General features: G+C 39.3%; 1 protein-coding gene across 1 annotated transcript; it reads left to right on the forward strand.

Moving 5' to 3' along the window:
- Positions 1-3,520: 3,520 nt before the first annotated feature.
- slc22a6l (solute carrier family 22 member 6, like) lies at positions 3,521-10,481 on the forward strand. The gene is made up of 11 exons (XM_038709461.1): positions 3,521-3,946; positions 4,046-4,566; positions 4,655-4,758; positions 4,937-5,091; positions 5,217-5,385; positions 5,492-5,615; positions 5,714-5,829; positions 5,932-6,146; positions 6,241-6,349; positions 8,835-9,038; positions 9,234-10,481. The coding sequence occupies exons 2-11, from the start codon at positions 4,162-4,164 to the stop codon at positions 9,319-9,321; spliced, it is 1,689 nt and encodes a 562-aa protein (XP_038565389.1). The 5' UTR covers positions 3,521-3,946; positions 4,046-4,161; the 3' UTR covers positions 9,322-10,481.

Consider the following 10,481-nt stretch of genomic DNA (forward strand, 5'->3'; position numbering starts at 1 on the left):
CAATCTGTTTCTAAGGACAGCTGTGAATGAACCAATGATTGTAAAGCATATATGAAATGGCTGATGCCACTCAGCCAATATGAACTCTTGGCCTGAACTAAATAATACTATGCTTCATCAAATAAAACTTGTAATGAAAAATTACATTACATTACAATTACATTAAATTATTGCAAATAAATAAATTAGGGATTTTTTATAGCACTTGAGTAGTAAACTGTGTATTTCTCAAAAAGTAAATATAAAAAATATAACTTTTGAATAAGCAGTTATTGATATTGGAATCAGACATTTGAACCAGCACTGCTAACTGACTTTGTATTTTTCTTTGCTTTGCACAGAGACAAAAGGTCAAAGTGTTATGTCTCCACCTGTGTTTGCAACTATTAACAGAAGATGTATGTATGTCATTTGTCTCTGTTGTCAATGTGTTTGCAGCGCTTAACTGGTGCAATATATAGTAAGATAACTCTTCAGGGTCTGTCTCTGAGTTTAACAAGATCAAAGTCCAAACTTGCATCAAACATCTACAAGGTACAAGGCTGTTTATTAGTCATTATACAGCACAAGGCTGCATAAGGAAACACAAACAACATATAATTAAGTGTAGGCCTATATTAAAATATGGTAACATATAAAATAAAATAAAACAATGTATACAGTAATTTAAATACATATATACAGACACGTATACACCCCTAACATTCCACTTTTTGAATTTGCATCTGAGGTGAATGTAAACGGCAGCAACAAGGTGATAATATGTATATATGTATATAAGTTTCATCTTCACAATAAACAGTCTGACATTTGGAAAACAGAGTCCATCTTGACTGTGTTTGAGCAGCAAGCATCATTGATGTAAAACTCTGAGTCCACTTCCTCTCATCTTGCCAGAGTCTTGCGCTGACAGCTCAGAACATGGACCACTTGCCGAGTGCTTGATCCAGGATGTTGATGGGGCAGGTCTCTGTAACGATGTTGGCACAACAGTCTCTGAATTCCATTGTCTGTTCGAGTCCCATTTTATCCAGAGCTTTAGGAACAAAATTAAACTGAGCTAACATCCTGGCTCTCTCTCCTCTCCTCTCCTCTGAGCAATCACCCACCCGTCGTGGCGCCTGGTCCGGTTGTTTGGGCCGGGTAGATCGTAGTCTGCTGCTCTTTAATCCAAAAACCCCGTCTTCATCTTCCCATTACTGTACTGTCTAACAGCTTTAGATAAATGTAAAAGTAAAGATGGAGATGAAGAAGTAAAATGTTGAACTCGTCCCGCATGAATGGTTATGATTATTGACAAGTTAGCACTTAGCGTCAACAAATTAGAGAATAACCACCATGTAGAGCATTTTTTCTAGCACAATGATTTAGTGAATGAGAACAATGTACCATAATGACACTGCTGTAACTGGAATTAATATTTATAATATATATTATTACAGGCTACCAGTGGTAAGATTTAGCCGATAGGATACTATTATCTGAAATTATCAGATAATAGTATCTAATCAAACCTTAACAAAACAGAAAGCAGTTTTATTTGTGAATCAGTTGAATTGTGGAATCTCAAGCAATAAGCTGTTGAAATGTTACAAAAGGTTGTAGTATCCAATACTTATGTATTTGACTCATAACAGTTCAAAATAGCATATTGGATACTACATATTTCCCCCTGCGAGACTTAATTGAGTCTCGAAAAACAAAAAGATAACAATATGCTTCTTGCAGTATTATTTTTAACAATATATCAACTTTATGGAGTGTGAGAATGAAAAACCTGTCCGGCAGCCTTCATTCCAAAATGCCCTTCAAGACAATCTAGACAGGAAAATTTTCTCACGGCTCCTCTGCCTTAGGCGGCCACGCATGGTACTCCAGTTTCTACTACAAACAATCTGTAGGCAGCCATTAGCAAATAAAGTGTAACCTATACGTATTTTGGTATTATACTAACATTAAACAATATATTTAATGTTATAATATTGTACTAATACACTAATTATACTAGTTACTACTCCAGGTGGATAGTGGAACCTCTGCAGTACACATTGCCACAGTGCCACCAATTACTTGAACCTCCCCAGCCCCAACCTTCCACCCACTGCGGGTGTCCATCTGCCTCCTGCCCCCACTGTCCTCTTTTCTGAAAACCAAAATATGGTCACGCTATTATACAGGTACGGTAACTTTGTGATGTCGGGTGTAACTTAGGGTACTGATTAACCCATACTACGTAAGATGGATTCATTTTACCCAAGGTTTGCTTTCATGTATTTCTAAACTGCTCCAAGCAGGTTGTCTTCGTGGTTGACCCAATGTTACCCTATATAAATGACAGGATACAATAAGTGTACACACCACATCTGTAGGCTACTCAGTGTTAATGATGAGAATTATTAATCATCTACACCTCTTGACAGAATATATTTATATTTAATCCTGAATTGTTGCCACCTGTGCTTCCTCATGGTTAGAATGAAGGTATTATTAACACAATACATTTAGATTCAATCAGGCAGCCCTACAGCCTAGGTGCTGTAGATCTTAATTCATTAAAGTTCCCATGCATTTCATGCTCTGCAGACTAAGGGGCTGATTCAACATTTGTGTCCGTTTCAACCCTTACCCTCCATTTCACAGTTTCTTTGCTGTCCACATTTCACAAAAAGCCCAGAGCCCCAAGGGAAGCCTGCCTGCGACTTTGTTTGTCTTTTTTTTTCATTTTTCTAAAGTTTTTCATATTCTGTCAAATACCTGTATTTTTAGGGCTCAAACTACAAAATATCCTGAAGAAGGAGTAATTTAAAAGGACAAATCTTTCCCCGATCAGAGTCTTGCAGCTGAAAAAACTGAGAGTTTATTGTTTTGCTTTGGGGCACCTGCAGGTTCATTCAGCCTGACATCTCATGCTGATAATTACACAAGTGCACACATTCCTCAAAACTAATCATCAGGACACAAACCAGGCAGAAATGTCTCAGATTTTGGCTACATGTACTCTGTAAAGGCAATACAAATGTGAAATACAAATAATTACATAGAAATACAAATGAATGGAGTTATTTTTCTTTTTATTCTTGGCTCTGTCTCATAACTCAGTCAGAATAACGTGACACAACATGAATCAGAACACCTGCAACTGCTGCTGATTGAATCGTCACATCACATAGTCACTTATTGACTACAAATTGTAACCTGCAAAGTGACAAAGGATGAGAAAAGGTCATGGTGTTACAGTGATTTTGAATAGTTGAATATTTATCTGCTTGTTTTACAATTTGTCAAAACAAAACACAACACAAACTTACTGATTTTCTTTTACTAATCGGCTGCTGCAGATAACTTCAATCTAGAAAATCAATCCATGCTTATGAACAAACAAAAAAGGAAACTATCACAGAAAACATTCAAGAAACTTTAAAGAAAACCAAATTAGTTTGGTTGACCTCACATGTGACAAACACACGCAGACACTCGATCACCCTGTTCTTCACATTGAGTAACCAATAAAGGGCAGGGAGTGTATCTCAGTGCAAAGAGGGAAAAGAGCTAACATAGTTATGCGCCCACTCTTGATGCTGGAGCTCTATGAAACACTTCAACCAGGCATTATTCCTGCACAACAAGGACTCTGCATTCTACCTCAGCGTTTAGTGAATGCAATGCTAATACCTTTAAGAGGTTAAATTGCACTTCAAATAATCCAAAGTTCAGAAAAGCCGTAGGAATTTGAGAGCCGATTACTCACTTTGACACACAGCAGCAACAAGACGACATTAACTTTCTTTTTGATTTTTTGGCTTTTTTCAAGGACTCTTTCTGGAAACACTTTGCCAAGATTTTATTTGAATTGACGCATTCTTGTGTTAATGAAGGTGCTACACTTTATGAGCCAGGATTGTCATGATTACATATTTTATGTAATGACAGAAAACTAATTCAGCTGGTAAGTCAAACTAATTTGGTATTAATGGCATAAGAAAATACACCTGGTTAGGGTTAGGGTTAGTTCTTGGAGCTGATGTTTTCTTCATTACTTTTACAGGTGCTAGAACCACACACTCCTTTGTACACATACAAATATTCTAAAGGAACCCACCAGCAACATTATCCAGTGCCATTAACATTAAGCCACGTTGTGGAGTTCTATTGTACAAAACTATGGCATTTGGGGACCTCCTAGAGCTGGTGGGCAGCACAGGACGCTTTCAGATCCTGCATGTGATACTCCTCTGCATACCTGTCCTGATGATGGCCAGTCACAACCTGTTGCAGAACTTTGTTGCTGCGGTGCCTCGTCACTACTGCAGTGCACACACGAACCTCTCTCAGTCCCAGCTGAGCCCAGAGGAAACCCTGCTGATCACAGTGCCGCTAGACCCGACAGGGAAGCCACAGAGGTGCAAGCGTTATGTTGTTCCACAGTGGCACCTCCTGGCTAAGAATGGGACCTTCAGCTCAGGGGAGCAAGGAGACACTAAGGATGGTGTGGATGCTGACCTGCAGGAATGTGCAGATGGATGGTCCTATAACATGACTGAGATGAGCTCCACAATCATATCGGATGTAGGACTGCATATCTTTAGTCACTCAGATTTATTTTGCCTATATGTTGTCATGTCATGTGTGTTAAACTGTTTTTCATTTTTGTCAGTGGCATTTGGTATGTGATATGCGCTCTTGGAAGCAAATGGGACAGACAGTCTACATGGGAGGTGTGCTTGTGGGAGCGCTCATCTTTGGAGGCCTTTCAGACAGGTAACATCGATCTTATCCCTACTGATATCACAGATATTGTATGCGTTTCTTATCTGTTACAATTAATCATATATATATAACTTGTCTGCTGCATCTTTTTATTCAAAAACTAACTTATTCAAGTCAAATAATATAATATAGTCTTACATCACTCTTTGCAAATCCACCTGGCTCTTAGATATGGTCGACGCATCCTCCTGCTCATCTCTAACCTGCTGATGGCAGTGGCAGGAACATGTGCCGCTTTCTCTACCTCCTTCCCCCTCTTCTGCCTGTTTCGGTTTGGTTGCGGCATGGCTCTGTCTGGCCTAGGGCTCAACACCTTCTCACTCAGTAAGATGTTTAGCCGGATAGAGAACAATTGGGTGTACTCTATTAAAAGGAAATTATTGGATACAGTCAACAGGCATGTAAGAATTATAAAGTATCTCTTTTTCTATGTATTCTTTCTTTTCAAGTTGTGGAGTGGATCCCCACTCGTGTGCGAACAGTGGTGGGAACAATAACAGGTTATTGTTACACAATGGGACAATTGCTCCTGGCAGTCATAGCCTACTTCATCCGTGACTGGAGGTGGCTAACCCTGGCTGTGTCTTTGCCCTTCTATGTCTTCTTTCTCACCTCATGGTGAGATGCCAATTATTGTAGACAAGTAAAAGTTAGGGTTGCAAAGAGTTAGTTTTCAAAGATACAGTTGTTTCACTATAAACAACTAAACAAATATCTCATACAGGTGGTTTCATGAATCTCCAAGATGGTTAGTCCTGAGTAATCAGTCTGAGAAAGCCATCAAGAATCTTAAAAGTGTGGCCAAATTTAACGGACGCCACGAAGAGGGAGAAAAAATTAACATTAAAGTAAGGGAACGCATGTGTTTCTGTTATTGCACCATATATCTGTGTTTAGAATTGTGTTTCAAATACATTTGTATTAACAGAACTGTCTTTATGCTTAGATGCTGCAGGAGTCCATGAAGAAAGAGGTGTCCTGTTCACAGGGCTCCTACTCTGCCCTGGATCTGTTCCGCACACCTACAATGAGGACAATGACAGTCTGCCTCAGTGCTATTTGGTACATGTCCTGCTCTTATCGTAGAAAAACTCAGTCACGCTTTTAAGCACCTTCTTTGAAATTACAATGACACAATGCATTTTTGTTGGAATACTAACTTAGGTTATCAACAAGCTTCGCTTACTATGGTCTCGCTATGGATCTGCAAAAGTTTGGGGTGGACATCTACTTAATGCAAGTGATCTTTGGAGCTGTTGACATCCCTGCTAAAGTTGTCATAACTGTGTCTATGAGTTTTCTTGGGCGCCGTCCATCACAATGCGGTGCTCTTATTGTCGCTGGAGTCACCATTTTGATCAACCTGCTGGTACCTTATGGTGTGTTAAAACACATGCATACAAGTAAATATTGGATATTATACTACAGAAACAACCTGCTCAGTGACCTGATGCATGTTTCACCTCTGTGCAGATAAACAGACTTTGCGCACCTGTTTGGCTGTATTGGGTAAAGGTTGCCTCGCTGCCTCCTTCAACTGCTGTTTCCTTTACTCTGGAGAACTGTACCCAACTATTATCCGGTAAGTCTTATTTAACAACAAACGTATGTTCTTTATATAATGTAATCTAATTTATTTAGGAATTTAGTTCAGTTTATTTATTTTTTTGGAGAAATCAGAACTCATCTCTATGTACAGTGTGAAAGCGCCAGATGACAGTTTATCTACTGGAGGGACATTAGCTTGATAAACCGACCAAATTGCTATTTTGCTCAACAACTTAGAAATATGGGCAAAGTCTAGAGCCAGGCTACTCATATCTATGTTTTATTCAAGAAATAGGTCTCACAATGAGCCTACAGAATTGCAGTTTATTGTTTAAATAAATACATACTAGGGGTTGGAGCTTCTTTGTGTTGAGATCTAGAGAGCCCCTAAGGTTCTGAAAGGTGATTAAAAAAAACAAAAAAAAAACACCCACCTCACCTTGGGGCGGCTGTGGCTCAGGTGGTAGAGCGGGTTGGCTGTTAATCGGAAGGTTGGCGGTTCAATCCCTGGCTCCCCCTGGTTGTGTGTCGAAGTGTCCTTGGGCAAGATACTGAACCCTGATTTGCCCCTGTCCCTGATATTCCACCAGTGTATGAATGAGTGTGAATGTTAGTTTCCGTTTGAGCACTTAGGCTCTGTGTATGACGTAGTGTAAAAGTGCTTTGAGTGGTCAAAAAGACTAGAAAGGCGCTATACAGAGCATTTACATTTACACAACTTAACATAACTTGTTCCCACAAGACAAAGGACTTGTTTCAACAAACTTGACTTTGTTACGATCAGCCACCTGGCTGAACACCGGAAACAGAGGTTTTTGGACCCAAGATGCCGACACTGAGATGGAGCAGGTAAGTTGGAGTTTATTCCAAACAACAATGGACTTACAGAACAAGTAAAACAAGAATGTCCATAAATCCAAAACGTGAGTGTACAATCCACAAGGTGACAGGAAACAAGAAACTAAACAGTAGTCTAAATCTGACACACACACACAAACTCCTGTGGAAACAACCACGCATACAAACAATGAACTGGCTAAAAGACAGACAACCACTTAAATACAGAGGTGGGGGGAGAAACTAATTACACACAGGTGACAGTACTCAGACAATCAGAGACAAGCACAGGAAGTAAAACATGACAAGAGTCACTAGGGCAGACTTACTACAAACTAAAACAGGATGTAAGGCTAACTGAAACACACAAGGAACATTGTCACAAAATGAAACATAACACAGACAACATAAATGACTTGATGACAAAAACCAACAAAAGCAAAGACCACAGAGACAGTAAAACAACACTAGAAACACTAACTCATAACAAGGAAACATGACAAATAAACAGATGACTAAAGTAACACATATACACACTAGAGAGAAGAGTAAACACAAAGGCAGGAAATGAACACAGAAAACAAACCCAAAATACACCCCACCAACCCAAACCTGTGACAGACTTGTCAAATCAATGCCAGCCGCTGCAACACCAACTTAAGCCATGATAGTAATCAAGTGCTCCCACCTCGCACTGGTCCATTATTTGCTGTCTTCTTTTATTGACAAAATATGTCCTGGAAGAAGTGCTGCTGAATGCATGTCCTTTCACACCATTCTCTGGACCCAAAGCACAGTGGGGAATACAGAGAAGGCAGTGTGACACCAACAAACTAGGGCTGACCCTGAATAGTTGAAGATTCAATGCTTCGATGGGCGGAGGCTGATTCCACTGTCAATCTCACAGTCGAAGCTTCGCAGAGAAACAAGGATCATACCATTTTGGCTATATGGGGGTGCTCAACGTCTGATTTTACATAGAACTACCAGTTTTCTCCCAATAAGTTAACATACAGCCTATTACAATATCCAAAAATAAACATGTAAAAAGAATACAATTTTCTTTCAATAAATGTTTTTAAAGTGCGTGAATAAATCCAAAATTGTAACCCTAACCCTGGGTTGTCAACGTGTTGGCGTAGCGTGTATGTGTGTAGTGGCAGAAGAGGAACATTTGCTGAAGAGACCGAGCCCCAGCTTCGCTAGTGTTTTGCCGAGTTGTCTGCACCTCGCGGGACTTTCGGATAATTTATCACTGTTGATTAACCACACAAAGAATATTTTATCATTTTTGAACAGCCGGCTACTTGAAATAGAGCTGCGAGGAACCACGACGTGCATGCTGTTGTCGGCAGCACGGCATGCACGCAAAACTATGCACAAGAATGGCAGGCGAGAGAGAGAGAGAGAGAGAGAGGGAGAGAGAGGGAGAGAGAGAGAGAGAGAGAGAGAGAGAGAGAGACAATAAATCACAGTTTAGCTGGAAATTTACAGTGTAAGTTGAATAAATAGAGACTGCAGCTCTGCAGCTTCTCAAGATTATAGCGGAGCCACCATGAATTAACCCCCTCAGTTCACATATGCATTGACACTTTATCACCATCACCACAACCACTGATTTAAAGCATGTATGTCTTTATGGCTGTCTTTGTCATTTAATAGTTGTACTTTTTCTTTCACAGTCAGAATGGCATGGGCTGGGTATCCATGATGGCTCGTATAGGATCCATGGTGGCCCCCATGGTGCTTCTCACGGGGGAGTATTTACCTTGGCTACCAGGTTTAATCTATGGAGGAGCTCCAATTCTCACAGGAGTGGCTGTAATATTCCTTCCTGAAACGCTTGGCTCACCCCTTCCTGACACAATACAAGATGTGGAGGACAGGTAAGATCGAGCTCCAGGAGAAAGGATTTGTTTCTTTTCTTATATCTTTGGATGTCCCAAAATTTAAAACCACATTTTAGTAATGAAAAGGGTCTATCATCATGGTTTATTGAAGAAAAATCAGCATATACAGCTGAAGAGAGAGAGAGAGAAAAACTGATTTATCCATGTTAGCATTTTTTATGTTTTGCACAGGGGACCTGGTAGAAGCTCCAAAATGCCACCAAAGGAAGCAATAGTCTTGCAAGACACGCAGTCGACGCTCCTAAAGCCGGCTGTCTGAGGGCATCTGTATTGTTCTTCTGATGTTTTTGCTGACATGTTAATGAAAGTCGGTGCTGCTTTTTCTCTGGCCTGTTTACTTGTTTGATTTCCGCAAAGAGTTCATTGTGGGTTATGAATGCTGGAAAATGGAGCTGGAAAGGTTTTTTGGACAGGTCAATACAGTGAAATTAATATATCTGCAAACAATCAGACCCATGTTTATTTGTTATCCAGTAGCTTTAAGGACTTTAGTCTGACTTTGTACCAATTATGTTTTATATTTTACTTGTCTGTGTTAAATATTAATTTCATATAAATTCTACAGTTAATGGTTATGCTGTGCTTTACTGGAGTTTTTATAACTTCTCTTACTTTATAAATAACCCTGTGTTTGTAAAAAAAAAAAAAAAGTACTTTCTTTAAAATCAACACCTCTTCATTCATATCTTGTGTTTCTCTCCTTTCTTACCATCTGTGGAACCCAAATACTCACTATGATTTGTTATCTAAATGGGTCATTGTCAGCTACTGCTCAACTGCTGAACAGCTGAACTGAAACAAATCAGATGAAGAACCTGTTTGACCAGGATAATAAATCAATGATTTATATCATATATCAATGAATAAACACAAGCAATCACATTCAGGATCAAATATTACTTCACACAAACATCCTCAAACATCCCAAAGTATTACTCAGTTTTAATTTATTTTACTTTTTAACTTTGTGTTCACATGAGAACCTCTGGTTTCCCATTAAAGTTGGTCAAAATTTACCTCACTCTTTAAATATTAAACTTTGGCAGTCTAGGTAAAGCCTCCAGGACTTTTAATGGACAAACTGAATCATGGATATATTTGGATATCATGGATGACACTAAATTAGACTTGCTTTTGGAAATTGTTCTTCCTATGATATTTACTGTGAGGAAGACTTCATTCTGTGCCAGATTCTGTGTGACAGATTCAGTCCATTGTTATTTTCTTCATTTATGTTTTGTTAACATGGCTCTCTCTAGGGACAGTTGCTGTCCAGATGTGAGCCTTTCAGCCAAGACAAATGTTTCATTTAACAAAACTTGTGTTTGATAGATTTGTGCTGGAATATAGAGCATGAGCTGCTGGTGGTCAGTGCCTTGACTTCAAATGATGAAAATAAATAAACAAATGAACACCTAA

The sequence above is a fragment of the Micropterus salmoides genome, unplaced genomic scaffold, assembly GCF_014851395.1.
Source record: "Micropterus salmoides isolate LMB-PRFRI ecotype aquatic unplaced genomic scaffold, ASM1485139v1 Ms_hic_scaffold_9, whole genome shotgun sequence".
In the NCBI taxonomy this organism is placed as follows: domain Eukaryota; kingdom Metazoa; phylum Chordata; class Actinopteri; order Centrarchiformes; family Centrarchidae; genus Micropterus; species Micropterus salmoides.

Coding starts and splice junctions, on each gene's coding strand:
- slc22a6l (XM_038709461.1), top strand. CDS start 4,162: ATGGCATTTGGGGACCTCCTAGAGCTGGTGGGCAGCACAGGACGCTTT. Junction 5,616..5,713: donor GAGAAAAAATTAACATTAAA/GTAAGGGAACGC, acceptor CTTTATGCTTAG/ATGCTGCAGGAGTCCATGAA. Junction 9,039..9,233: donor ATACAAGATGTGGAGGACAG/GTAAGATCGAGC, acceptor TGTTTTGCACAG/GGGACCTGGTAGAAGCTCCA.